The 27,812-nt window shown below is 59.4% G+C and overlaps 3 protein-coding genes across 12 annotated transcripts in view; 1 reads left to right on the top strand and 2 right to left on the bottom strand.

Annotated features, from left to right (window-relative positions):
- Positions 1 to 1,095: 1,095 nt before the first annotated feature.
- AP3B2 (adaptor related protein complex 3 subunit beta 2) lies at positions 1,096 to 11,949 on the bottom strand. 7 transcript variants are annotated; one of them, XM_050712990.1, is made up of 28 exons: positions 11,615 to 11,850; positions 9,686 to 9,761; positions 9,528 to 9,602; positions 9,325 to 9,420; positions 9,080 to 9,240; positions 8,821 to 8,887; positions 8,482 to 8,664; positions 8,155 to 8,331; positions 7,823 to 7,920; positions 7,536 to 7,590; positions 7,309 to 7,380; positions 7,081 to 7,143; positions 6,726 to 6,858; positions 6,535 to 6,644; positions 6,282 to 6,458; positions 5,997 to 6,096; positions 5,778 to 5,896; positions 5,454 to 5,568; positions 4,994 to 5,192; positions 4,739 to 4,919; positions 4,604 to 4,658; positions 3,921 to 4,027; positions 3,594 to 3,825; positions 3,412 to 3,496; positions 2,794 to 2,891; positions 2,672 to 2,695; positions 1,853 to 1,991; positions 1,096 to 1,526 (listed from the first exon to the last, which is right to left on the bottom strand). In XM_050712990.1, the coding sequence occupies exons 1-28, from the start codon at positions 11,725 to 11,727 to the stop codon at positions 1,376 to 1,378; spliced, it is 3,261 nt and encodes a 1,086-aa protein (XP_050568947.1). In that variant the 5' UTR covers positions 11,728 to 11,850; the 3' UTR covers positions 1,096 to 1,375. The 7 variants fall into 7 exon arrangements, with proteins under 7 accessions (XP_050568947.1, XP_050568945.1, XP_035422648.1 ...); XM_050712988.1 differs by having other exon boundaries at positions 5,997 to 6,183; positions 11,615 to 11,849; XM_035566755.2 differs by having other exon boundaries at positions 5,454 to 5,565; positions 5,997 to 6,183; positions 11,615 to 11,848.
- A 9,707-nt stretch (positions 11,950 to 21,656) lies between these two features.
- On the top strand, positions 21,657 to 24,196 carry NR2E3 (nuclear receptor subfamily 2 group E member 3). The gene is made up of 8 exons (XM_035566735.1): positions 21,657 to 21,714; positions 22,233 to 22,383; positions 22,727 to 22,830; positions 22,908 to 23,162; positions 23,241 to 23,422; positions 23,571 to 23,802; positions 23,876 to 23,981; positions 24,064 to 24,196. The coding sequence occupies exons 1-8, from the start codon at positions 21,657 to 21,659 to the stop codon at positions 24,194 to 24,196; spliced, it is 1,221 nt and encodes a 406-aa protein (XP_035422628.1).
- Positions 24,197 to 24,669: 473 nt separating this feature from the next.
- Positions 24,670 to 27,812, bottom strand: part of MYO9A (myosin IXA) — a 188,596-nt gene continuing 185,453 nt past the window's right edge. For all 4 annotated transcript variants that reach the window (XM_050712936.1, XM_050712937.1, XM_050712940.1 and 1 more), the window contains 2 exons: positions 27,521 to 27,663; positions 24,670 to 27,342 (listed from right to left, as the gene is read on the bottom strand). In XM_050712936.1, the coding sequence (XP_050568893.1) occupies positions 26,891 to 27,342; positions 27,521 to 27,663 (595 nt within the window). In that variant the 3' untranslated portion in view covers positions 24,670 to 26,890. The remainder of the gene's footprint in view (positions 27,343 to 27,520; positions 27,664 to 27,812) is intronic.

Genomic DNA, 27,812 nt, shown 5'->3' with positions numbered 1-27,812 from the left:
GACCGGCGGCAGCGCCGGGCTCCGGCCCCCCGCCGGGTTTTTAATGCGGCCGCGGCGCATGCGCGTGGCGGCGCTGTCCCGCGCGGCCGCCTCGCGCCCCCTCACGACGCCGCCGCCGCCTCGCGCCCCCTCACGACGGCCGGCGGCCGTTGGGCGGCTCCTCACGGGGGGTGGGGGGGGTGGCGGTGAGGGCTGGGTGCTGGGGCGGGCGGTGTCGGCTCCGCTCAGCGCCCGGGGTGCAGTTCTGGGAGCCCCGGTGCAAGAGGGAGTCCAGATCAAGGGGCTGAGCAGCCCTGCTGGGAGGAGAGGCTGGGAGAGCTGGGGCTGCGCAGCCTGGAGAAGAGGGGGATCGGGGGGGGGGGGGGGGGCTCGTCACTGGCCGTAAATACCCAAGGGAGGGTGCAGAGGGGACGGAGCCAGGCTCTTGTCAGCAGTGCCAGGACCAGAGGCGCTGGGCGCAAGCTGGAGCCCAGCAGGATCCATCTGAACATCAGGAAACGCTGTGCTGTGGCGGTGGTGGAGCGCTGGCACAGGCTGCCCGGAGATGTGGAGTCTCCATGGAGATTCAAATCCCACCTGGACGTGGTCCTGGGCAACCCGCTCCAGTGGCCCCGCTAGAGCAGGGGTTGGACCACGTCTTCCAGAGGTCCCTTCCAACCCAAACCACCCTGTGGTTCTGTGGTCCTGTTCTCTCCCCCCCTGTGCCTGGCTCCCAGGGCTTGTCAAGGGGTGAAGGCAAAAACTGGGGCTCTCTGAAATCTCACCCAATTGCTGGGAGGGGAGAGCTGGATAAAGAGACATTTTTCCTTCTTTTTCTCTCCAGAGATGAAATGCCTCCTGGTGCTGGCCCTGCAGTGGCATGGCAGAACAGACACAGCCCTCACGTAGCAGGCATTTCTGCAGTCAAAACACCAGCGATTCTGCTTTGAACAAACGCCTGGAAGCCTCCCAGGTCTCCGCAGATCCCTAGTCAGGGCCAAGCCTCCTGCCCTCTGCCAAGCAAGTGCAGGTGTCCCTGATGTCCCTGCAGCAGAGCCCAGCAGGGGACATTTGGGGACTGGCCCTGCCACTATACACACAGAGTAGAGAAGGGTGCAGGTTTGAGGAGAGCTTTATTGGCCATAATAAATAAGGTTACACTGCGTGACTGTGGCAAGAGGTGAGGGACTAGAGCCACCGTGTCTTCACCGAGCAGGACATTGTCCTATCCTGCTCCTTCTTCCCAGAGGCAAAGCCAGCCCAGGTATCACTGCCTCCTGTCCCGCTTGTGCCACCATGAGTACTGGGGTGGGGAATAACCCCGGAACAGGGACAGGAGGGTCTTGGGGAGTGGTGTGGGGCAGAGGGGATGGGGGCGTGTGGCAGGGCCTGGCTGTCACTGTGCCAGGGCCTGGACGATGTCCTTCACCAGCATGGTGCCAATCACCATCTTCTCGCTGTTGACGGTCAGCTGGGCTGCGGCTCCCTCCCGCCGCTCCAGGGTGACGAGCACCAGGCTGCCACTGGTCACCGTCTTGGCTGCAAACCTGCCCGCCAGCAAACACAGGGCATCAGGGTGAGCTGTGCTCCTCTGTCACCCTCCTGTCCCCTGTCCCCAGCCCCTGGGATGCTCCAGTGGGGGCTGGGGAGGTGTCTGCCACCAACAGCCACTGTCACAGTGGGTCTGGGTGCAGGTTCCTGCAGGCTCCTTGTCCTTATGGAAGCTCTGAGTGTCCCCATAACTGAGCTGATTTGATTTGGGTATGACTGCAGAGGTGACAGTGCCTGCCCAGTCCCCAGGCTGGACCTTGCGGTGGGTCACTGGCATGGCACAGTCCCCAGGGAGCTGAGGTCCCCTGGGGTGTCTGGTTACCTGTATTCATTGTCAGCTCCGCAGGGCACACGTCCCACGTTGGCAGCCGAGGTCACTTGCTGGACGATGGCGTGGTCACTCCGGCATTTCTCAGGCAACGTCAGCTTCTCCGTGATCTCGCTCATGCCTGTGAGCTTCCCTGGAGCAGGCAGCAGAGCCCCTGCCTGTCTCTGGCCATGCACTCAACCCTGTGCCCACCACTGACAGCAGTCGTATCCCCACCAGGTCCCATTTTGCTGTCCCCAAATCAAGCCCTGGCTCCCGTCCCCTCCTGTCCTGCCCCAGGCTGAGCCTGTCCCAGGCCACCTTGTTCCTATGGTTTGCGCATGGCCTCGCATCCAGGTTCCCATGAGGTCCCAACATGCTGTCCTGCTTGCTCCTCTCCAGCTTGGCAGAGATGGACATAGGAAAAACCTTTCCTCCGTGACCCTTTCCAGGCTTGTCCCTGTCACCATGCCTGGTGGCAGCAGCCTGCAGCCACGTCCCTAGAGACGGGCTCCTCCAGGCAGCAGCACTGCAGGGTGATGGAGCCAGGTACCACAGGGCACTGAGCACACCCCAGCATCTCCAGCTCACCACAGACCCCCTCTGCTCTGGGAGCATGGTGACAGAAGGCCAGGGTGTCCCCGTCACTTGCCACAGAGTGACATGAGGTTCCTGTGCTGGGCAGAGGTTTTGGGGACCTCGTGCAGCCCTGTGGCACTGTGGGGCAGGACGGGACATGGAGGTGTCCCACCGCCCCCACACGCCATTGGGGCACCCCGGTGCCTGGAAGGGAACAAGGGGAGCTACTCTAGGGCCAGCCAAGCTGCCACTTACCCTTGCCCTGCCGCGTGAGGTGCTCTGTGCCACGGCACGGGTGGCAGGGGGACAAAGCATGCAGTGAGTGCCACCGTGGGGACAGTGGGTGGCCCCCCACCCTGGCCCCGGCCCCCACTCACCCTGCTCCTTCCTGAACTCGTTCTCGCTCATGAAGACAGGGGCCATCAGCTCCCCCACTGGCGGCTGGATGGAGACGTAGAAGTGACGCGTGTGGGTGCTGGGGACACAGGCAGGTGAGAGGGGATGCACTTGAGGACGTCCCCCTCCCCCTGCCTCAGGCAGAGGGACAGCTGGAGGGAAACTGAGGCACAAAATGGCTCAGGAATAGGGAACCCATCAGGCTGGACCTGGGACTGCTGCCACCTCCTTGTCCCCTGGTGCCTGTCTCACTGTCCCCTAGAGCACCCCATGTCCATCCCAGTGTCCCCTCTCCCCTGGAAAGACCCTGGGGCGCATCCTGGTGTCCCCATCCCCTGGAGAAACCCTGTACTTGTCTCACTGTCCCCTGGAGCTCCTCATGCCCTGTGCTGCTGTCCCTTGCCCCCCAATGCCCACCCAGCTCTCCCCAGTGCCCTGGAGGACCCCATGCCCTATCCTTCTGTCCCCCAATGCCTCATCCTGCTGTCCTTTGTCCCCTGCTGTTCCATGTCCCTTGGAGAGATGTCAGTGCCCATCGCACTGTCCCCATCCCCTGGGACACCCACCCTGTCCCCTCCCGCCTGGCACTGGCCACTCACCACAGCTGGAAGTTGGCCGCCTGAGTGGAGTCGCAGAAGTCGATGCCCATCACCACGCTGGTCGTGTCCCCAGGCGCCAGGCACTCTGAAAGCACACGGCTGTCACCGGGTCCCACCTCCCCTCCGCGGGCTGTCCCCCCCGTCCCTCCCGAGCACCAGTGCTGTGCCGTGCCGTGTCGTACCGATCTCAGGGAACTCCTGGATCCGCATGCCCGAGAGCGGCTTGGGCTCGCTGACCCGCAGGCTCTTCACCTCAGCGTCGGTGTTGTTGGAGATGTGGATCTGGACGGCCACCATGTGGGGGTCCCCCGGGAAGGGCCGGCGGCTGAAGCAGTACTCAACTGAGAGCCCCTCGCCCGCCATGCGGTGCAGCAGCTCGTAGGTCCTCACCGCACCGAACGCCGGGCTCATCAGCTGCCGGGGACCGAGGGACGATGTGGGCCACTGAGCCCACCCCATGGCACCCGTTGGGTGTTAGGGACCCGCAAGGGGATGTGAGGGACACTTACGGTGGGTGCCAGGGAGGTGTCGGTGAGTGTGAGGCCCTCCAGATCGGTCACCAGGCTGGTGGAGACGATGCTGGTGGAGGGGACAGGCTGGGGAGGTGGGGGAGTGACTGCAGGGAGAGGAAAGATTTAACAAAGCTCCGATGAGCCACAACCCTGTGGGGACACCACATGGGGACACCACATGGGGACAGCCTCGGTGCTATAGCCCCTTGGGGACAGCCCCATGGGGACACCACATGGGGACAGCCTCAGTGCTATAGCCCCTTGGGGACAGCCCCATGGGGACACCACATGGGGACAGCCTCAGTGCTATAGCCCCTTGGGGACAGCCGCATGGGGACACCACATGGGGACAGCCTCAGTGGTGTAACCTCATGGGTACAGCTGCATGGGGACAGCCATGTGGAAACAGCCCTAGTGGCACAGTTGCAGGGGGGAAGCCCCTCAGATACCACCCACAGGGACAGGCACGTGGGGACAATCCCATGTGGACAGCCCTGGTGGCTCAGCCATCTGCTCCACAGCCATCCTCATGGGACAGGGGCCATCCAACCCCCAAGTCCCCATGTTCCTGCTCACCCAAAGACTCCACACGGCCTTGTACCTCCCCACCCCAGGTGTCTGTGCCTCAGTTTCCCCAAAGCCAAAACCGTGACCATCCCATGTCCCCTGCAGCCACTCACAGTCATCCAGGTCAAGCAGGGAGATCTCCTTGGGGCCAGCCCTGCTGCTGGGGGGCTACAAAGGGGCAGAGAGATGGGGAGGGGTGAGCAGGGGGGCTGGGGTCCCCCTGGCCTCCCTCCCAGCCTGGTCCTCACCGCCTTCCTCCGCTTAGCCTCTACCACGGCCGGTGCCTCAGTGCCAGATTCTGACCCTGAAGAGCTGCTCTCGGAGGCGCTGGCCTCCTCTGACGAGGTCTCTGCATGGCCCTTCCTCCCCTGAGGTCCTGCTGCCTTCTTGACCTTCTTCCCCTCAGTCTCCTCCTCCTCCTCGCTGGGGCTGCAGGGAAAGGAGGCTTTAGGGGAGGCCATGACACCAGGTCAGCCGGGGGGGACACAGCCTCCTTGGGGTACCTGCCCGCACTCCCCGGGGAGGAGGCCTTCCGGGGGCCTCCCTTCTCCTTCCTCTTTTTCCTCTTCTCCTCCTCCTCCTCCTTGTCCTCTGACTCCCCGCTGCCTTCCTCCTCATCCTCCTCATCCTCCTCCTCGCTGCTGGAGCTGGAGCTGCCGGAGCTGCTGCTGCTGCCGCTCTCCTCGCTGACGGACTCAGGCTCTGCAGGGAACACAACTCAGCCGTGCTGCTGTGTCCCCCCACGTCTCCACCATTCTTCGCTGTGTCCCACCACATCCCTCCACTGTGTCCCATGTCCCCACAGCTGCCCATGGTGCCTTACAGCATCCCCACATCTCCCCCCGCATCCCTGTTTTCCCCTGCCAGATCCCTCCATGTCCCCCATCCCCACCACGATGGGATGTCCTCATCATGGTGTCCCCTGCCTGGTGTCCCACCATGGTGGCATCACCAAGTCCTCACCACTGTCTGCAGACTCGGTGGGCCCTGACTCGCCCTCTGAGTCAGAGTAGAAAGGTTTCTCCACCTTCTCCTTCCTCTTCTCTCGGCTGGTGCACTTGGTCCACTCGGGAACCTGCTGGCACAGGGCTTGTCAGGGTTGTCACCCATGGGCGGGGTCCTAAACCACTGCCTTCACCCTGCTCCTGCCCCCAGGCAGTTGCGTGGTCACCAGAGAGGGGACATGGGGCAGCTGAGCAGCACCTGGGCCCCTTCTGGGGCTCTCCCAAGACCCCAGTGTGACCTCCCCACCATAGTCCCTCATACAGCCCAGGTTGCCCCACGCACCTCCACATTCCTCACGGAGGGGTCAGGGGCTTCATCTGGCCAGTCCGGCAGCTCCTGGTACCCAACAGCCTTGGTGTTGAGCAGGTGGGACAGGGAGCCCAGCTGGAAATGGTCCCGATCTATGGCAGGATGAGAGGTGGCGGCAGCTCAGGGCCAGCGGTGCAGCACCAGGGTGACATCTCTCCCTGTGTCCCCATGCCCTGCAAGCAGGGTGGGTACCTTTGAAGGAGGACTCCAGGATGGGAGCAGGTTTTTGGGCCAGGAAGAGCTTCTTGGCATACTTGTTGAGGGCCCCGCTCTTCTCGGTGGGCACAATGAGCTGGCGGATGAAGCGAGCCCGGTCACGGATGTCATAATTCTGGTCGTACTTGGCCAGGTTGAGCACGTACTGGGTCAGCAGCTTGCTCTGCATCAAGGGGCACGCTCAGGGCCAGCCTCTTCCTCCCACTGGGGAAACTGAGGCAGGCCATGGGACCGTGTCCCCAGGAACATGTCCCCAGGTACCTGCTTGGAGTTGGTCAGGTAGAGCTTGGCTGCCAGGTTGATGACCTGCAGCTTGACGATGTCCTCCTCGTTGGTGAAGGACTTGGCCATCTTGCGCAGCACATCGGGTGCTATCTTGGGCACGTGCTCACAATACTCGCCAATCAGCCACAGGATGCTGGCCCGTGCCATCGGCACCTGCAAAACACCCTCGGGAGTGTGGCATCGCTGTCACCCCCTCTGGTCCTGGGTGCCACACAATGCCCCAACCCACCTGGATGTTGTCAGTGAGCTTGGCCATGTGCTTGATGATCTCGCTGTGCTGAGCCGGCTGCATCTGCAGCAGCTTCTTGATGACCACCACGGATTCAGCCACCACCAGCTCTGTGAGCAGAGACCCGGCCTCAGCGGAGTCCTTCCTGAGGGAGATGGAGCCCCCATTTCACCCCCACCATGAGTGCTCACCATCCCGGTTGGAGAGGAGCTGGACGAGGCCGTTGAGGCAGGTGTCCCGCACTTTCCCAATGTTGGTGGCACAGCGCCCAATGGCTTGGATGGTGGCTGCCACAAAGTCCTTGTCCATGCTGCGGATGTAGGTCTGTGCAGGCACAGCATGTCACCCGTGTGCCAGCACCGGGTGTCCTCCGCATGCGGTGGCCACACATCAGGGCTTTTTGGAGCCATTCATGGAGTTAGCACATCAGTCCTTTCCTCCCAGTGGGATTCTCCTCCATCCCCCCTGTCCCCAACCCAGCAGGTATTTTGGCATCCATAGCCACGACCGAGTTGCACCCTCAGACTGCCTGGGGTCTCAGCATACCTGAAACTCACGCAGGATGGTGGAGATGTTGGTCTCATTGGCCAGGTTGGTGAGGACCTCCAGCTGCAGGAAGGAGAGAAAGACTGTCAGCTTGAGACATGTCCCAAGGACACCAGATTCACAGTGTCCTCCTGTCCCCAGAACACGGAAGATGGCTGCTCCATGGGGAAGAGCTCCATGGAGCCCAAAGCCACCAATGATGGGTCATGCCAGGTGTTTCCAACTCACCTTGAGGATCTTGATCTGTGTGGGGTCTGTGGAACGGATGTAGAAACTCTTCAGATAGGGCTCAAACATCCCCTGTGCAGAGAGCCAGCAGTATTAGTGACACTGATGTTCTCAACGTGCTAAGGCCACCTGTGGGCAGGTGGCCCTGGCAATCAGCCACCGGCCAGCCCTCATTTCACTCCAGAGTTAACGGGGCTGACTCCTCCCGTACCAGGGCCAAGACTCACCCGCCTTTTAATGGACATGGTGGCCACATTCTGCAGCACAACATACTGGACCTCGCTGTGGAGACAGAGAGGGGACTGCCATCAGTGGGGCAAGCCAGACCTCCCTCCCAGCATGTCCCCATGAAGACGGAGCAGGACCCACCACCAGGGTGATGCCACCATGATGCTCCCACCCTTTATCTGGGTTGGGATGTTTGGGAGTCTTCCCCAGGGTCTTGGGGCTCCCATGGGTCCCACTGGCCACGTTCTGTGGGGTGGGAGACCACCAAAACCCAGGTGCCACAGACCTGTGACTCCGCAGGAGCCGCACCAGTGCCTTGGCGATGACACCAACCTCTGCCTTGGGTGCCAGGTGGAAGTAAAGCTGTGCCACAGCCATCACCACCTGCGGGGAGACACCTGCCTGTCACACATGTGGACATGGGGACATCTCAGGGGACAGCTGTGTCCCCCAGTGTCCCACCCAACAACAGCCAGAGGAAATCCAGCCCTTGGGAAGTCTACCACTGGAGGTTCCCCCAAGACTTCCCCAACACCCTGGTGGCTTCTTGGCTGGTGGGGACATCATGAGCCCAGGTTGGACACTACTGGTAGCCTTGGGGACAGGGCGGGGGCTCACCGCAGCATTGCGGCTCTGCAGCAGGGGCTTGGTGTTGCGCAGGAGCAGGCGGTGGTCAGGGTCCATGACATAGGGCTTGCGCTTGGCCAACGAGGCTGCCTCCGCCTTGGCATCCTTGGTGTCCTCTTCCTCAGAGCCATAGAAAGCCTTCTCGGCACTCTCCTCCAGCAGGGATTCCTGCCAGCAGCACTCACCTTCACCCCACCACCCCACCCCAACCACACTGGCAGAGCAGCAGGATGCACTGTGACACCAGAGCATCCCTGGTACCAAGGTGGCCAGGGGCACCCTAAGGTGTCCAGGACACCCTGAGGCTCCCAAACTCACGTTCTGGTTGGGGCTGAGGAACTGGGTGCGTGCGTAGCGGGTCAGCATGTTGATGATCACCACTTGGCCCCACTCCTCCACGTCGATGAGCAGGTTGCAGAGCTTGCGGTAGTTCTTGTGGATGAGGTCGATGCGCTCTGGGCAGACCTCCTCAAATGCCATCACCACGCTGCCGGCCACCAGCTGTGGAGGGAAAGCTCGGGGTGGCTCACTGGGTTGGTGGCATCTCCACAGGGATGCTGGTTTGGTGGGGATGGTGACATCCCCATCAGGGATGGCTTGGTGGGGACATTGGCACCCCCACATTTTGGGGGAGGGAAGACATGGCGCCCTGCTCACCGTGGTCTTGTCCGCCAGCAGCTTCTCAATGACTTCGATGAGTTGGTCCTTCTGGTCTGAGTCGAGGCTGTGAGGAAAGAGTGGGATTGGTGCAGGTAGGAATACATCCAGACCCCCAACTCCTCCACCCCTGCTGGCACCAAGCAGCTGGGACCCCCCCACCAGGGTCTGCATTCCCAAAACCTAGCAACAGAAAGACACACAAAGCCTTCCATGAGTTTTCCCTGTTCTCAGCAGCCATCTCGCATCCCCCCGTTACCTGTAGAGCTTGGGGATGGCATGGGCAGCCGTCTTACGCACGTATGGGGACATGTCTGATGCGGCCTCCTTGATGGCCAGCATCATGATGGGTACGATGATGGGTACACGGATGCTGGAGAGGACACGCAGTGCGCTGGCACGGATCAGCTGGTTGGGGTCCTGCAGGGACATAGGCATTGCTGCAGCAAGCTGGGACAGCCTCACAGCCTCCCCTTTTGCCCCCAAAGCATCCAGGATGCCCACCTTGAGTCCTCGCTGGAAGGTGGAGATGGAGAGCAGGGCCAGATCCTGCTGCTCCTCCGCGTAGCGCACCAGGTACACGTACACCAACTTCTTCACCTGCAGGGTGGAGCCGGCCAAGGTGGCAGGGACCCCCAAACACCCCCAAAACCCTCCCAAACAGGGAGCATCCCAAGCCCAAGGGACACCCATGGGTGCAACCTCACCTCAATGTTCTTGCAGGCGACGTTCTTCACCACGGCCGGGAAGAGGTCAGAGGCATTTTTCCCCCGGGCAATCATCTAGGGAATGAAGGAGCAGTGTGACATGGGGTGGCTGGCACAGCATGGCACGGCACAGCATGGCATGGCATGCAGCAGCTCACCGCCACGATCCTCTTCATGGCCTCCAGCTTGAGTGAGTCCTTGTTGCTATCCAGCATCTCCTTGAGGTCATCATGCCTGCACCATACCAGGGTGGAAAGTCCCATAGTCCATTTTTAGCCATTTTTATTCCTTTTTTTTGGCCCTATCCCATGGGAGAGATGCCTGCGCCGTGCCAGCAACCTGACCCTCCAGTGCTGTGCAATATTGATGGGGCAGGAGTTGGGTTACAGCCGTATGAAAAATGAACCAAAGGGACTTGCATGGCACTGGCCACCAGCTCTGTCCCCATCCCGGCCACCAGCTGGACATCCCTTGTCCCCTCCTGGGCATGGTGGTGCAGATGTGCCAGTGCACCCTAACAAAGAGCGCCCTGGAATGGTCAAATCCAGCACTTTTGTTACCATTGTTACCTCTTATAAGGCTGTTTGCCATCTGTGTCCCTTTTATAAGGCACATCTGTCCCCACCAAACCGGGGGGCGCTGCAAGTCTGCATCCACCCACAACAGCCCCATCATCATCAAGGGACAGCAATTTTCCCCAAAGAGCACAGATTTGCACCAAACCAGCCCCAGCATTTGGTGACACCCTTCTGGGGCATGCCACATCCCAAAGCCCCCTGGCACGATGCTCAACCCCAGCCATCGCTGCCACCATCCCCGGGGGGGCTCCCCGGGGGGGGGGGTCTTACCGCGGTGGCTGCCCGGTGCTGGTGGCCACCTCGTCCTTGGGGACAGCCAGTGGCTGCAGCTCATCGGCGCGCAGGGCGCTGTAGCAGGTGGGTGGCCCGGCCTCAGTGGCCAGCACTGGGCTGGTCACCTCCTCGGCCGCATCACCACCTGCCACTGTTTTTGGCCGCAGCAGCTTCTGCACAGGTGGCAGCAAGAGCATCGCTGTGGCCAGGGGTGGCACTGGGGACAGCAGGGACAGTGGCAGGGCTGTGGCCCCGCTCCTCCTCCTGAAACCTGATGCTGGGCTGGGTTGGGTTGCGGTGTCAAACCAAGAAGGCCACCACGGGGTCTCGTGGTCCCAAGTGCCACCTGCCCCACAGCTAGGGGGACATGGCAGGGACATGGTTCCCCGGGGACTTCCAGTGGCTCAGCTGCAGGTGGGGACATCCCCAAGGGGATGGAACAGATGTGGGTGTCCCAGTTGGGTGATGGGGTGGCACCTGGGGGGCATGGGGACAATGACAGATCCAGCATGGACACTGCTGGACTAGGGGACATTGCCAGGGGCTCAGGGTGGGGGACAGTGACAGAGTGGGAGACCCTGCTGGAGTCGGGGGAAAGTGACAAAGTGGGGGACATTGCCAGGGGGTCAGTGATGAGGGACAGTGCCAGCAGGGGGGAATCTGCCAGGGCATGAGGAGGGGGGAGATGGTGACAGTGTGGGGGACGCTGCAGGGGTTTGGGGTAAGGGACACTGCCAGGCTGAGGGACACTGCTGGGGGGGGGGGCAGGGGGACAGTGACAGAGTGGGGGATGCTGCAGGGGCTGGGGAGGGGGACACAAGGAACCCCACTTTCCCCTTTTACACTGCCTCCTCCTCCCCTGTCCCCCTCCCCCACTGTTCTGCATCCCCATGACCCCCCAGCAGCTGCCGGCCACAGGTGACATCCGCCGCCCCGTGCTGCTGGGACCGCGGGCTTGGCGTGGGTGGGAGGCATGGGGACTCTGCAGCCCCCCCGTGCCACAGCAGATCTCAGATCTCCGATCTCCCCCCACCCCCCCGAACCCCTGGTCCAAAACCCGTCTTTTTTCCCTCAAACCACCACTGCATCCTGGTGGCCTTTGCAAAAAGCGATGCGTCCCCATCCTTATCCGCAGGCGTGTCTCCATCCCAAGGCGGGGGGGGGCACCACCAGCCTGCTGCCATTGTCCCCAGGGTGTCCCCATGTCCTCCCCACCCCCCCCCACCCCATCCCCACCTCTTGTAGTCGGAGGCGAAGATGCCGCCGCTGGCAGGGTCGTGGCCGTACTCAGGCTCCCCCAGGCTGGAGGAGCCCCCCTTCTCCTCGCCGTAGGCCGGGCTGGCCGCCATGGCGGTGCTGGCGCAGGCTGGGATGCGCAGGCCGCGGACGCCGGCACTGATGTCAGCGTCGTGCGGGGACGGCCACCGCTTAAAGGCACCGGGGAGAGCGGGTACCCACGGCACCCACCCTACCCGCAGCACCCGCAGCACCCGCGGCACCTGCGGCACCCACGGCACCCTGGGGGATGCTCGGTGTAGCGGGGCCGTGTGGTTCTGGGGGATGCTCCCACGTGGCTCCCCCCCCCCCCCCCCCAAATATAATAAAAGGATAGGAGAGGTGGGTTTGCTCCCCCCAAATGGGGTGGTCCCCAGTCCTGCATTTTAAAAGTGGGCATCACTTGGGATCTTGTTATTTGGGACACTTGTTACTATTTGCGATATCATTATTTGGGATATCATTATTTGGGATATTATTTGGGATATTATTGTCAGGATATTTTTATTATTATTCAGAATATTATTATTATCATTGCTGTGATTTTCACTATCATCATCACTATCACTATTATTATTATCGCTTACTATTATTATTTACTATTATTATCATCATCTACTATTATCATCATTTATTATTACTAACGTTATTACTACCATTGTTATTTTTATTATTTACAGAAAAGTAATGCTGTTCAGAGATAAGCCTCATTACTATTAACAAATAATCAGTATTTTCAGAGAATTCAGGATATCATCATTATTTGCAGATAATTCAGAAATTCTATTTTTTTTTCCAAATTTTAACATTTTTTACTTCATATCTTAAACACAGAAATAATGTCTTTCAGCTGGGCAGTTATTTCACCCAATCACTCAGGATATGAAGCAGCAAATATAAGCAGACTAGGTGGAAATAATTAATAAAGCAGCTGATTAATGTTTCTTTCCCCACGCAGAGGGTGCTGAGTGGTGTCTTTGAAATGATCCAGCGCAAAATCTAGAAAGGAATACCCCCCAAAAAGTCATGGTTTGCAGGAAGCAGATGTGTGGAAAGGCAAAGTGTGGGGACGAAGGGACATGGCTGCCCTGGATGCGCTGGGGAACAGGCCGCTGGCTACCCCCCTCACACTATCTGCTTGCTCCCCTGGAACACGAGCGGCCTGGTGACCTCAACCCTCCTTGGAGACCCCAGCAACTCCTTGGGGGCCCAGCCCTCCTGGGGACCCAGACAATATAAGGAGGACCTAAAACCTTTAGAAGGCGTCCAAAGGAGAGCAGCGAAGGTGGTGAGGGTCTGGGGACAAGCTGTATGAGTAGTGGCTGAGGTCCCTTAGTTTGTTCAGCCCAGAGCAGAGGAGATGAGGGGAGGCCTCATGGCGGCCTGCAGCTCCCTCACGAGGGGAGCGGAGGGGCAGATTCTGAGCTCTGCTCTCTGGGGACAGCGACAGGACCCGAGGGAATGGCATGGAGCAACGGGACAGGGGACGGTCAGGCTGGGTGTCGGGAAAAGGTTCTTTACCAGGAGGGTGGTCAGAAAATGGAACAGGATCTCCCAGGGTCACTGCACAGAGCCTGCCAGAGATCAGGAAGCATTTAGACAACTCTCAGAAATAGTTTCATTTTTAGATAGTCCTATGTGGAGCCAGGGGTTGGACTCTATGATCCTTGTGGGTCACTTCCAACCTGGGGTATTCTATGATTCTGTGAAGTTCTTAAGGACCAGGAGCCTCTTGGGGAACCCAAATCTCCTTAGGGACCCCAGCCCTCCTTATGAACCGCATCCCTCCTTGCGGACTCCAGCCCTCCTTGGGGACCTCAGCCCTCCTTGGAGACCCAGCCCTGGAGGGAGCAGTGACACTCATGCAAATACTCACATCACTGCCATGGCTGTCATTCTTCTTGATTTTAACCTGCAGGAAAAAGATGCCCGTTTGTCTGGGGACTCGTCTGGCCCACTGCACATGCACTGCCCTGTCTCCATACTCACCGCCTCTAAGTAGAAATCCACCAAGTCCAGCAGGTAGAGTGCGAAGTGGATGCAGTTGTTCTCCGTGAGACTGTACTGGGCTGTGCTGTTCATCACCTCCTTGACTTTTTTCTGGAAAGCATCAAGGTCAACCCCAGCTTTTTTCCTGTAAATTTGGCATTTCCCCCTCCCATTTATCATAGCATGGAAGCCTTCCTTGCTGATGTGTCCTCCATTTGCATGATCGTCTGTGTCTGGAAAGGAAAGAGCTGGCCATTACCATGTGCCTTCACCGGCCACCACCGTGACCTGAATGGAAGATGGGGAGCATGGGCTCACTTTGGAAGTGGATGACCTCCTCATCCCCACAGTAGACGGCAGCATGCCTGAAGGGTCTTGGAAGAATTTCAGATTTGACCTGTATGGGGAAGAGCAGGATGTCCCCGGGCTGCAGTTTGCTCTCCAGCAGCACCTCTTCAAAATTTGTTGTGAACCAAGGCACAGTCATCTGGAACAGGAACTTGGTTGCCTCACTCGCTCTACGGGAAGAACGCTTAGGAGAGAAAGGGAATATGCAGCTTCAGCATGGGGCAGAAGTGGCCCCCATTGACCCAAAAAACTGCCAATGGAGGTCTCGCTGTGTACCCTGCCCCAGGACAGCACATCCCCTGCAGAAGCACTTGGAGGAAAGGCGAGAAATCCCAAATCATTCTACTCACAAAACTGTATGACATCCTCAGGCCCATGCTGGGGGTGAAGAGGGACTACCCTGCACCAGGCTGTCCTGCCCTGGTTCTTTGTGTGCTCAGGGATGGGCCCCAACCTGCACTTTACCCTTGCAAGCAATGGTTGCAGGGCTGGTTTTCAGCACACTTGACCCATCCTGCCCCTGTCCTGATGCCCTTTGGTACCTGCAGCTCCTGAGATGGAAACAGCTGGGCCAAAGGCTATTTGTCACCTCCCACCCTGAGCTGGCACAGGGCTGCTCCTTTCTGCTGATTCCTCTTTCCCAAGCCGCGGGGACATTTTCTCCTCCCTCGGGAACCATTTCATGGGCATGAAGCAGCCCAAGAGCTCTCCCATGGGTGTGGGAGCTGACCAAGTCCCCAGAAGAAAGCCCGGAGAGACCTGGAGCAGCTGTTGTGGTTTTGGCTGGACATTCTGGGACTCAGACTGAGCTCAAGCCAGTGGGACTGTCACCTGTGGATGAGTCCACGTGGCAGCATGCATACCCTGAAGTGCCTGTGACCACATCTACTCTGGAAAAAGTCCACACCAGGACAGATAGACCTTGAAGCATCTGCAGCCGTGGATTAGTCCATGACACAGCAAGTAGACCTCTAAGGGACTGTGGCTCATAGATAAGGCCACACCAGAACAGGTACACCCCTAAGGGACTGTGGCCAAAGGAAAATCCCAGGCTGGAGCAGGGACAAGGGTTGGAGTTAATTGCAATGTTAAACCCTATGGCCTGGTCCAAAAGAGCAAGGGGTGGAGACTGCAATGGAAATGCCTTTAAATTGTTGTAACCCATGATCTGAGTTGCATGGTATAGGAAGTCCCTTATCAGGACTATAGGACTGAGGTGGATGGGCCTCACAAGAAGCAGTGCAAGAACAGCAGTGACCTGACCTGAGATGGCTTTAGCATCCAATAGCTCCATGCAACACACCGCCCCTCCTGTCCCGAGTGACTGCCGTAACAGATAGAAGCTAATCATGGACTAAAAGAACTCAACAGACATTTAATGGACATTTGGCAGGGGTGGTCCATAGACTATGGCAATTATCTTTGTGTATTAATCAAATGGTGGTGGTTAATAAGAATGTCTTAGAAAATGTGGGACCTGATCATGGTGTAAGTGGTACGGAATAAAGGGTGGATATTGTCATGGTTTTGGCTGGGAGGCAGTTAATTTTCTTTGTAGAGGCTGGTATGATGCTGTGTTTGGGATTTTTGATGAAAATAGTGGTAGAAACACACTGGTATTTCAGTTGCTGCAGAGCAGCGCACACAGAGCTGAGGACATTTCTGCTTCTTCTGCTGCTCTGTGAGTGAGGAGGCGGGGAGTGCACAAGGAGCTGGGGGGACTGGGAACAAACCATGCCAACAGGGCTCCTCTACCCTTTCTCCTCCAGGCAGGAGGCAGCAATCTGAGGGGCAGAGGTGAGTTTATCTGCAGGGGACACCAGGAAGCAGCCACTCTCTTCTTGGAAGGCAGGAAGGGGTGGTGGCATTGGGCTCCTGAGAAGGGAAAGCAAAAGTGGAAAAGCCCAATGCTGGTGCTGGGCATCTCCTGCTGGGGCAGGTGGTAGCCGAGGGGCTTAAAGCCAGCATTTGTCCCCATGACAGACAAGTTGCTGTGGTGTCCTCATGCTGCAGTAGTGCGGGCTTTCACATGCAACCTTTTATTGAAAAGCTGTGGGCACATGCCAGCACCCACAGCCACACCCTGCGCCCATCCTGCACCCCACATCCACACCTGTATCCCACACCTTGCATCCAATGTCCCGCATCCCACACTGCAAAGCCTGCATCCCACCTGCACCCTGCATCTCCCAGCTCACATCCTCGGCCCGCACCCCACATCCCATACCCCACACCCTCCAGCCTTTATCCCACATCCTGGCGGTGGCCCAGAAAGGATGCTCCAGCCCTGCGTGCTTCCCAGATCGCATCACCACCTTCTTCACTGCAGCTCTGGGGACATCTAGGAGAGAAGACAGCTCCAGTGATACTCAGCCGGGGTGGGTATTGTGGTCCCCTAGGCTTTGGGATGATGGCACCCACCATGTCCCCAGCGAGCTGGCCCAGCCCCAGCAGGGCAAGAGCGAAGTGGACACAGTTGCAAGTGACAGCATCGTACTCCAGCACCATGTCCATGGCTGCCTGGACCCGCTGCTGCAGGGTGGCCACATCCAGCCCCCGCTTCATCCGCAGCACCTTGGCAGGGCCCCTTGTCCGCAGGAGGTGGCTCTTACTGTGCTTGGCCACGATCCCTGTTGGGGACGTTCCCAAGGTGCCTGTGGGGTGGAGGTGATGTCCCCCAGGGAAGGTTGGGGTCACCGAGAAGCGTTGGGGTCACCAGAAGGTTGGGTCCCCAAACAGGGTTGATGTCCTCAAGGAGGTTTGGGGTCATCAGAAAGGGTTGAGATGCCCAAGGAGAGTTGGGAGTCATCAAAGAGGGCTGAGGTGCCCAAGGAGGATTAGGGTCATTGAAGAGGGTTGAGGTCACCAGGAGGGTTTGGTCTCCAAATAAGGTTGAGGTGCCCAAGGAGGGTTGGGTCCCCAGGAGGGTTGATGTCCACAAGGAGGGTTGGGGTTATCAAAGAGGGCTGGGGACACCAAGAGGGTTGGATTCCCAAGGAAGGTTGAGGTCACTAAGTAGGGTTGAGGTCCCCAAGGAGGGCTGAGGTCACCAAGGAGGAGATGCTATGCCCCATGTCCCTTGTGCAGGGATGACCCCCTGCCACTCACCTTCCAGGTGGATGATCTCCCCGTTGCCACAATAGACACCGGCATGGGCACCCCACCAGCCAGGGCCACCCGAGGCCAGTGGGAAGAGAAAGAGGTCCCCAGGCCGAGGCTCCGCCACCCCGTTGGGCACAACATCAAAGTGTTGACCGAGCAGCCCCTCACAGAGGAAGAATGCCGCCGTGCTCGCCACTCCTGCCACTGCCTGGGGACACCACCATGTGTCACCTCCAGACAGGTGCTGTGGGTGGAGCACTGTCCCACTGGCTTGTCCTCATCCCACAGTGGTTTTGGGTTTCCATGGACCAGGAAAAGGATTTGGAAGTCATCTCCAGCTAGCACAAGTAGACTAGGTCCAGAGCACCCATGGGTGCTGAGTAAAAGCCAGTTTTGCCCTGTTATGTGATGGGATGGGTGGTGCGGAACGCAGGGGAACACTGGCACTTACCTGCTTGGAGCTGCTCACCTGGAAGGACAAATACTCACGGTCATCCCGGTGGCACTGGGACACAAGCTGCCCCAGACCCAGACAAATTTGGGGCAGCATCACCAAGGTGTGTCCCTTGATGTCAGCACCCCCCCCCCCCCCCCCCCCCCCCCCACCCTGAGCAGTGCCACCCAAACCTGCCGCACCCAGGAGCGCAGCCAGTGCCAAGGCTGGAGGAATGGCGGGACCTTGTCCTGCAGGGTCTGCAGCATGGAGCTCACCTGGGGGGGAGAGAGTAGGACCAGAGCTACCCTGGTGTCACCAATCCTGGTGGCACCCATCCCTTGTGGCACCCACCTCATCCTCAACACCCTCCCCATGTACCCATGTCCCCTTGCCCCCAAACTCAACACAGATGGTGCAGGGTGTCAGGACCCCAGGGTGACACCATGCAGACGGAATGCAGTGGCCTCCTTGGTGGCTCCCCAGCTACCTGTGCCAGGAGGTTCATCTGCAAGGACAGACATGGTGGGGAGCCACGGTGCTGTGCCAGCCCCAGCTTGGGGACCGCGGTGTCCCCAAGTCCTCGGTGGTGCCACGTCACTGAGCACTGAGCTCTGGCCTCGGGCACTGCGCCATCACTGGGGACGGGGCTTCACCTGCGACCCCCTCGCCGCCCTTACCTTGGGATCACCTCCGTTGTCCCCTGGTTCTGCTGCGGTCCCCAAGCCGCAGGACCCCGACTTGCTGGCAGTGCCCGTGCCCAGGAATGTGCCCAGACTGTCCCGACCGGCCCCACTGCTGCCAACAAACCCGCCCCATCCTCGTGACACGGGGCCCTCCCAGGGGCGTCCCCCCCGGTGGGACATTTCTTCAGCAAACTCCTTGGGTGACTGTGAAGTTGTCGCAAGATGCCCTCAATGATGGACCTGAGCCCAATGCCACTGGGGTGGTGCTGCCACCCGCCTATGGCCACCAGAATGTCCCCAGGGAGACGCTTGCCCCTGGGGCCTGGTTTTGCGGCCGGGTCAGCCCTGGAGCCACATTAAAGTTTTAGCTGGGGGTCAGCAAAGGCTTTGGCAAGGATCAGCATGGGTGACCTGGGAGCTGTCACCACCCCCCTGCCTGCTGCCACACGGCGTCATTTGTCACAGCAAGGGCACAAAGGGAAAAGAAGCCTCCGGTAAAGGAGAGCTAATGACAGGTGAAACCGGAGCCTGGCCTCGACACGGCTGAGCGCCGGTGTCTGCGTTAACCCATCACAGCTACCACTGGTGCCACCAGGGGCTGCGCCAGGCCGGCAGAGTCCCACATCCCTCTTGTCCACTTCCAGAACTTCTTGTTTTCTTCTGGTTGCTTTTGTCCCCTCCTGATCCCCACCACCAGCTCCTGGTCCCCATCATCCCATCGTGGTCCCCACCATCCCCTCCTGCACCTCACTGCCTCCTCCTGATCTCTGTCATCCCCTCCTGGTTCCCATTGTCCCCCCCGGTCCCTGTTGTCACATCCTAGTCCCCACCATCCTCTCCCATGCTCCGTCATCATCTTCTGGTCACTGTAAAATCCTCCAGGTTTCTATTGACCCCTCCTGATCCCCTCATCCCCTCCCAGAGCCAGTCAGGCCTTTCTGGTCATCATCACCTGCCCCCCGAGCCCTCTTGGGCTCTGTTGTCTCCTCCTGGTCCCCACCATCCCCTTCTGGTCCCCACTGTCTCCAGCTGTGCTTCACCATCTCTCTGTGGTCTCCATCAGGCCCTTCTGGTCACCATCACCCCTGCCTGAGCCTTGTTGTCCCCTCCTGGTCGCTACCACCAGCTCCCAGTCCCCATCATCCCCTTCTGGTCCCCATCACCTCCTCTTGGTCCCTGTCACCTCCTCCTAGTCCTCATCACTCCCCCCCGTCCTCATCGTCTCCTCTTGGTCTCCACCATTGACCCCTTCTGGCCCCCATCACCCACTCCTGGTCCCCACCTTGTCCCCTGGGTCCCCACCACCCCCTTCAGGTCCCCACCATCTCCTGCCACCACCAGAAGGAGCAGGGCTTCCGATGTCCCCATCTGAGCCATCCCCTGACTGGAGAACATCCGTGTGCTCCCCATGGCTGCTGAGATTAGGGCACGGGTCTCAAGACCGCCAGCGGCATCTTGGGGTAATTAGTAAATTAGTAATTAAATGCTGGGGAGAAGGGGGGGGGGCGATCCCAAGGTTTTAGGCTGGGTAATTCCGCGGCATCTGTCACGGAGCTGGGTCACGGGCTTTAATGTTTGCTCCTTCATGTGGGGACCCCAGCACTGGGGCCACTGGCAGCCCCTCGGAGGTGGCATCGGGCACCGCCAGGTCCCTGACCAGCCCCACTGTCCCATTGGGGTGCTGGTGGAGACACCGCAGTGGGGACCCGTGGGTGGGGGACCCACAGCTGGGTGCAAGGGCAAAAGCGGGGGTGGGAGCAATATTTTTGTAATTATTGGATTTCCTCAGTGTGATGATTATTGGCCGGCAGCAGATGGCTGCTGGGGCTAATCCCCCTCCCAAATCCCAGCTCTGGAGCTGGCTTTTTACCGGCGGCACAGAGCAGAGTGCGGTGGGGTGACAAATTAGCCGAGTCAGCGCCTATCGCCATCCCCACGGGGCTGAAAGCTGACGTGTCCCACCGCCATGGGGGTGCCCCTTTATGCCATTTCCCCCCTCCCCCCCCATCACACAGAATCATTAAGGTTGGAAAAGAACCTTCAAGATCATCTGGTCCAAACATCCCCCTACCACCAATATTACCCAGTAGAACATGTCCCTAAGCACCACATCCAACCGCATCCCATTCCCCATCCCCATCCCCATCCCATCCCATCCTCATCCCCATCCCATCCCATCCCATCCCATCCCATCCCATCCCATCCCATCCCATCCCATCCCATCCCATCCCATCCCCTCTTCATCCCATCGCATCCCCTCCTCATCCCAGTCCCATCCCATCCCCATTCCATGCCCATCTGTTCAATCCTCATCCCATTCCAATCCCATCCCATCCCCATCCCATCCCATCCTATTCCCTCCTTATCCCAATCTCATCCTATCCCATCCTATCCACATTCCCGTTCAATCCTCATCCCATTCCCTCCTCACCCGAATCCCATCCTATCCCATCCCATCCCCATCCCCATTCCACCCTCATCCCACCCTATCCCAATCCCACCCCATCCCAATCCCATCCCATTCCATTTAATCCTTATCCCATCCCATCCCATCCCATCCTGTCCCAGTCCCCCCCCAACACCACCCCCCCATCCCATCTCCAGTGGCCACGGGGGGGGTTTAGTACCTAAAGCCCTCAAATCCCAAATTGTGCTGCCCTGTCACGGCGAGGGTTTAGCGGCTGTTGCGTAACCCTGGGGCCACCTGGCCCCCGCGCTGCCGCGTCAGCAGCCGTGGCCCAAAGCCCCAGCAGCCCCCCTGGGGGGGACACCAAGGCTGCTGGCCTCGAGGCGGGGGAGGAAACAGGGACATGGATGTGGGGCACAGCCCCATGCACCAGCAATAAGCTGCTTGACGTGTGTGTGTGGGGGGGGGCTTCAATCATCTCCCTCGATCGGGGCTTGTAATTAATTGCTTGGGAGCAGGGAAGGGGGGAGTGTCACCCCCCCCACACACCGTAATTACCTTTTTTTTTTTGTTATTCCCCTCTAAACTCCTTAGCAAGGGGCTTATGCGCTTACAGGGCCTGGTGGGCGCAGCATGGATGGGGGGGGCCAGGACACCCCAGCCTCCCCCCCACCCCAACCTCCCTCCCGCACTCTCAGCCATCCACTTTTGGGGGCGGCTGCATCGCAGTGCCCCCCCCCCGGCCCATGTCCCTCCACGGGTGGCTTTGGTGGCTTTAGTGTCGTGGGGTTTAGGGTTACAGGGAGGCGGCCGGGCTGGGGCTCAGCACCTTTTTAATTCTTCATTGCGTGGCTGATTGATCGCCCCCCCCGCCCCGCGCAGACACTAAAGATTAAGACGGTGACAAACAGGCGGCTGCTTACACAGCGCCCGGCGCTAATCTGCCTTGAAGAGAGCACGGCCACGGCCCCCAGCCCGCAGAGCTGCCGGGCGGTGGGAGCAGCCCCGCGGCGGGGACAGGGACGGGGACATCCCGGCATGGCTGCGTCGCCGGAGGGGTCGGTGGTGAGCGCCGGGCTGGAGGACAGCCCCTCGGGTAAGAGCCAGTGCCCTGCTGCACGGGTCTGCCACTGCTGTCCTTCTTCGGGATGCTCGGGATCCTCCACCGTGGTCCTTCTCAGGGATGCCTGGGGTCCCCAATGACGGTCCTTCTCCACGATGCCCAGGGTCCCCTGTCCTTCTGGATGGTCCCTGGTCTCCTGTCAGGGTCCCTGCAGTCCCCTGCTGTGCCCCTACTCTGGAATGCCTGTGGTCCCCGAGCACAGCCCCTTGCTGGGACACCCAGTGTCCCCAGCCCTAGGGACACCATTCCTTCCCCATTTAAAATTCCTATGAGAGCTCATCGTGGGGCATCCCGGGGACATGGGGAGATGCTGAGCCCTGTGGAGTCCCTGTTCCTGTCCTCTGGGACATCTAAGGACCCCTGGGCTGGACCCGTGGAGGTGGGAGTGACCGCATCACCTGGGTGCTGGGGACAGTGGGGAATGGTGGAGGGGGACAAGGGACACGGGGGTGCCCCCAATCACCCCAAGCATTGTGGCTCTGCTCCTGCAGGGCTGAGCCCGGCCCCTGGCAAGGCACTGAGCCCTGTGCTGCTGTGCAAGGTATGCGGGGACACCAGCAGCGGGAAGCACTACGGCATCTATGCCTGCAACGGCTGCAGCGGCTTCTTCAAGCGCAGCGTCCGCAGGAAGCTCATCTACAGGTAGGCAGCGGGGGGACGGGGACTGGGGGACAGCCAGCGGGCAGGGGCCTGTGGGGATGGACAGAGACTGGGGGTACAGATGGGGACATGGCATTCACTGGAGTAGGACACCCACCAAGGGAGGGTTTTCACTGGGACAGGGCACCCAGAGGGGACAAGGCTGACTGGGACAGGACACCCATGGGGGACAGGACACCCATGGGGACAAGGATGTTCACTGGGTAGAGGCCACCCCCCAGAGGACAAGACACCCAGCAGGGACAAAGCGCTCCCAGCATGGGACACCCCTGGGAGGGACAGGGCCACCCCTGCAGGCACAGCCGGGTGCCGCCTCTTCCCGCAGGTGCCAGGCGGGGACGGGGCTGTGCCCGGTGGACAAGGCGCACCGCAACCAGTGCCAGGCCTGCCGGCTCAAGAAGTGCCTGCAAGCTGGCATGAACAAGGACGGTGAGCACGGGGGACGCGGCAGGGAGGGAGGTGACAATGGGGGGGTGGCCGCTGTTGATGCCACCGTGTTCCCCCAGCCGTGCAGAACGAGCGTCAGCCCCGCAGCACAGCCCAGATCCGGCTGGACAGCATCGAGCTGGATGCCGAGCTGCCCCCCGAGCATGTGGCTGCCACACGCGAGGTCCCCTCGGTCCCCTGCCCAGCCCCGCGTGGCCCCGGGGCCACCGCTGCTGCCACCACTGTCCCCCGTGCACCCACGCCGCCCACCAACCACCGCTTCATGGCCAGCCTGATGACAGCCGAGACCTGCGCCAAGCTGGAGCCTGAGGACGGTGGGTAGCTGCCGGCAGTGGGGGGACACGGGGGTTGCGTCCCCACGGCAGGGTGACACCATGTCACTGTCCCCACAGCCGATGAGACGGTGGATGTGACGGGTGGCGAGCCCGAGCGGGCGGGCGGCGAGTACCAGGTTGCGCCGTACCCGGCGGCTGGCCCCGAAAACATCTATGAGACCTCAGCACGCCTCCTCTTCATGGCTGTTAAGTGGGCCAAGAACCTGCCCGTCTTCTCCAACCTGCCCTTCCGCGACCAGGTGGGGACCACCCCAATACATGAAAGGTGGCAGCGGGATGGGAACAGTTGGAGCCTCCCTGAGGTGTCCCTTCCTGGCCATGGGGGATGTTCCTCTGCCTACCTGCGGGTGCTCCAAGGGGGTTGATAGGGTTTTGGTCGCCCCCAAGGTGATCCTGCTGGAGGAAGCATGGAGCGAGCTGTTCCTGCTCTGCGCCATCCAGTGGTCCATGCCCCTGGAGAGCTGCCCACTGCTGGCTGTCCCTGAGCCGTCCCCCGGTAAGCTGCTGCCGGCCACCATGGATGTCCGGGTGCTGCAGGAGACCCTCGGGCGCTTCAAGGCGCTGGCAGTTGACCCCACCGAATTCGCCTGCATGAAGGCTGTGGTGCTCTTCAAGCCAGGTGAGGGGACACGCCTTGGTCCCCCACGGCCTGTCCCCATGTTCTGCCCCCCCAACACCTGCTGTCCTCACAGAGACCCGTGGCCTGAAGGACCCCGAGCAGGTAGAGAACCTGCAGGACCAGTCGCAGGTGATGCTGGGCCAGCACAACCGCTCCCACTACCCAGGGCAGCCTGTCAGGTATGGCCATCCCCATCCCCAGCAGGTGCCAGGGACACTGGGGGTGGTGACACCACCCACCACCATCCCCTCTGTCCCCCAGGTTCGGGAAGCTGCTGCTGCTCCTGCCAGCGCTGCGCTTCCTCTCCTCCGAGCGTGTGGAGCTGCTCTTCTTCCGCCGCACCATCGGCAACACCCCCATGGAGAAGCTGCTCTGCGACATGTTCAAGAACTGACCACCCCCTGCCGCCACCCGGCCATTGCTCGTTGGCTTTCGGGACCCCCCCCCATCACACCCCAGGGCTGTTTGTCCCCTTGTCACCCCCTGGGGCTCCTCATCCTGGCCTGAACATGCCCGAGGTGGTGGCCAGGTCCATGGGATGCGCCTTGCGGACCAGCTCCCCACCCTGGGGGGCTCGCAGCCCACACCCCATTTTGTACTCCGAATAAAAAGGGCTTTTGCAGCCAGCCTCCTCCTGCCTTTGTTTGGGATCTGGCACTGGGGACACAGGGGACTCCAGGCTGGGGTGGCCGGTTGAAAAACCAGCAGAAAAAACAGATTTCCAGCACCAAATGGAAAGCCAAGAAGCAAAACCCACCCGAGGACATGGAAACGGGAGAAAATGTCACCTTTCTGGGGCACGTCCCCACGGCGCCAGCCCCCCCAAGCATCCCCCCTGCACCAAAGACATCACCCAGTGCCAGGCGCTCCTCGTTACAGCTCTTTAATAAGCGAGGGGTTCACTCGGCCACCAAGCCGCTTTGTACAGCCACACGGTATACGTTGGAGAAATATTACACAAAAATTGCACTTTATACAGAATGACGGCCTTATTGCAGAAGGGAAGGGAACAACATTAATTAAGAAATTAAAGAGAACCGCGGATGTGACATGACAGCTTGCCAGCTGCCCCCCTCCCCGGTGCCGGGGGAGAGAGAAATCATTCTCCTTTATATAATTACGCTTTTATTTCTTTTTTTTTCTTTTTTTTTTTTTTAACAGGTAAAATTTATAGCGAGTATGACACAGGATAATATATCCTCTTACAATACATACTTTGTTTTTTTTCTTTTTAATTTACACTCAGCATACTTATAAATTACTTAAAAAAATTTCTGTTAAAAATAATAATTAACAACACGCAGCCCATGTCCTTTCCAGTAGTAAGTACATTCACTTGGTACGAGGAGCGGATCGTCTTCAAAACCTAACCTTTTGCCCCCAAAAAACAGCCATTTACCCCTGAGGGGGAGCAGCTGGGCGCTGGATCCATGCCGGGTGGGAAGCGGCTCAAACACCCAATTTTCCATGATTTCTGGGGACCCAGCGCTGACTGCACCAGGCTCTTGCTGGGTGCTCGTGCCATTTCCAGGCTTTTCCCCAGTAAATTCCTGCCCTTATGAGCATCGCCGCCCTCCCACCACGCCCCACTCCGGTCCTAGCAGGGCCCCGGCCCATTTCACCCAGCGACGGGGGTTTCATTCCTCCCGCTCCCATGCAGGGAGGCAGAGCAGGGACAACACTTTCTTCCCCCATGCAGCTTAAATCATTCCCCTTTCCAAATTAAAAAAAAAAAAGGAAAGAAAAAAAAAGAAATGAAAGAAATAAATAAAACATCCCTTGAAATAACTGGCACTTGGGCTGGGAAGAGGGGGCTGCGCTGCAGGACCGAGCCAATGCCGCGAGCACCAAGGGCAGGAGCAAGACTGGAAGGAGCCGAGCATCCCCAGCCCCAGTCAAACTAATGCAAAACACCCAGGAAGATGCAATTATTGGTATTTTCCCTCTTCTTGGTGTTTAGGGAAAGGAGCTGAGCCTCAGCCCGCACACGCACGGAACGAGCAGCGTATCCGAAAGGGCAGATCCAGCATTTATTAATCCAATTAGCGTCCCCGGGCTCCTAATCTCTTCTCTATTCCAGCGACCGTGGTGCATCTCCGAGCACCCCGGCTGCAACCGAGCTGGTGCGGGAGGGATTAAGCCCCCGGTTGTTAGCGAGCACTGATAATTAGCGCTATTGCGGGCACTGCTTCCAAGTGACGCTAATTACAGCCCGGTGGATTTCTCGCCAAAGATGATGTGCGCGGTGACGTGCGCGCTGGCGCCAGGTGACGGGTAGGGACAGTGGGACGCCCGCGGTGACCCCACTTTGCCCATCGCTCCCCTTGCCCTGTCACAGAAAAATAAAACTCCTGTCTGGGGAAAAATAGTTAAAAAAAAAAAACATAAAAAAATATTTACAATAAACTCCAGTAAGCCAGAATATAAACAGATAGAGGTTCAAGTAAGTCCTTGATTATTATTATCATTTTTTTAATACTGATGGTCTCAAAAAACAAAACAAAACAAAAAAAAAACAAGAGGAGGGTGGTTAGGTCACATTGAAAAACAAACAAACAAAAAAATATGACTTTTGGCAGATTTCCTTAACGCTTTTCCATGCACTTGGCTTTTGCTTGAATGACATGATTACAGCGCAGGGGTCTCAGAGCCCACTCCTGCCGGCAGCGTGGCCGGACGCAGGCGCCTCTGTGGGCTTTTGGGCTTTGCTTTCTATGCATTCCTACTTCCTCGCTTGATGATGGGACCTCCGGCCACGGGCGGCCCGGCACAAGGGTTCAGCTGCAGCGCTGTTGCCCGGACAAAGAGCAACGCGCCCTTCCCGAGACGGGACCCAGGGCTTTCCATTTCCCCACCGATGTCCCTCTGTCCCTCCTCTGTCCCTCTGTCCCCAGGCCGCCTGCCCCGGCCGCTCCCAACCCCACACCGTTAAGGCCACTGCTGAATCCGTCCCCACCAGCCTTCTGGATTGAGCGCTCGTCTTCCTCTGGCGCTGGCGCCCAAGCAATTGGTGAGGAAGATGGTGACGATAATGATGGTGACAACAGGGGATGCTCGAGGCTTTGCCACAGGGCCGGGGGCTCGCACCTCACACCATGAACTCGTTGCTCCCCAGGAGGACGAGCTGCTGGCCGGTGGCCCGGTCGGCCTCGGGATTTCTCTTGCGGCCCGTACCCCCCTCTGGTGGCTCTTTGGTTTTCGGGGGGGAGTTCTTCACACTCTTCAGTTTCTGCTTGCCCTTCTCTGGGTTGAAGGTCCCGCGGGTGGTGAACTGGGGGCGGTCGTCAGGTTGCCCCGAGGTGGGCTCAGGGGATTCGCCTGGCCCCCCCGCTCGGTAGAAGGGTGATTTGGAGTACATCTGGAAGCGCTTGCGAGGCAGGTGGGGTAAGCAGGAGGTGGATGACTGAGAGGAGGAGGAGGAGGAGACGATGGAGGCGTCCGCCGTGTCCACCACATCCGGCCGTGTCCTGGGGTGCCTTCGCAGCCGGCTGGGCCCCTCTGCCTTGGTGGGACGCAGGGAGCTAAGTGCTACGCTTCGCTCTGAGGAACAGGGACCACAGGAGGGTTAATGGCCTGGATCCGGCCTTTGACAGGCACCTTGTTACTGCTCACCCATCTCACTAACACCAACCACGCTGCTATGTGCAGAGCAGGCAGGCTGACTGTGGAATGGCTTAACCAAAAAAAAAAAAACAGTTCCAGGGAGGCTTTTACTCACCCGAACGATCGGAGATGGCTCCTTCAGAGTCAAAGTTTAGGTTTTCAGAGCTGTCAGCAGTGCCGATGGAGGCTTCGGATTCGAGCGTTTCATCATCAGAGGCACGGGGCTCCAGCGTCAGCATCTCAAACGTCAGCTCCTCCCTGTGAAAACCAACCCCATGACCCAACAGGACTGAAAAAGGGGGGAAGGAAAACAAGAGGGACATGGAGAAGTCCTCCAGCTCATCCCGGGAACAGCACACCAACCCTGGAATGCAACCGCGCTCAAGTCATGCCTGAACTGAACCTAT

Source organism: Cygnus atratus, chromosome 11, assembly GCF_013377495.2.
Source record: "Cygnus atratus isolate AKBS03 ecotype Queensland, Australia chromosome 11, CAtr_DNAZoo_HiC_assembly, whole genome shotgun sequence".
Taxonomy (NCBI): Eukaryota; Metazoa; Chordata; class Aves; order Anseriformes; family Anatidae; genus Cygnus; species Cygnus atratus.
Note: the sequence above shows the minus strand (reverse complement) of the source record. Positions and strands in the feature narration are given on the sequence as shown.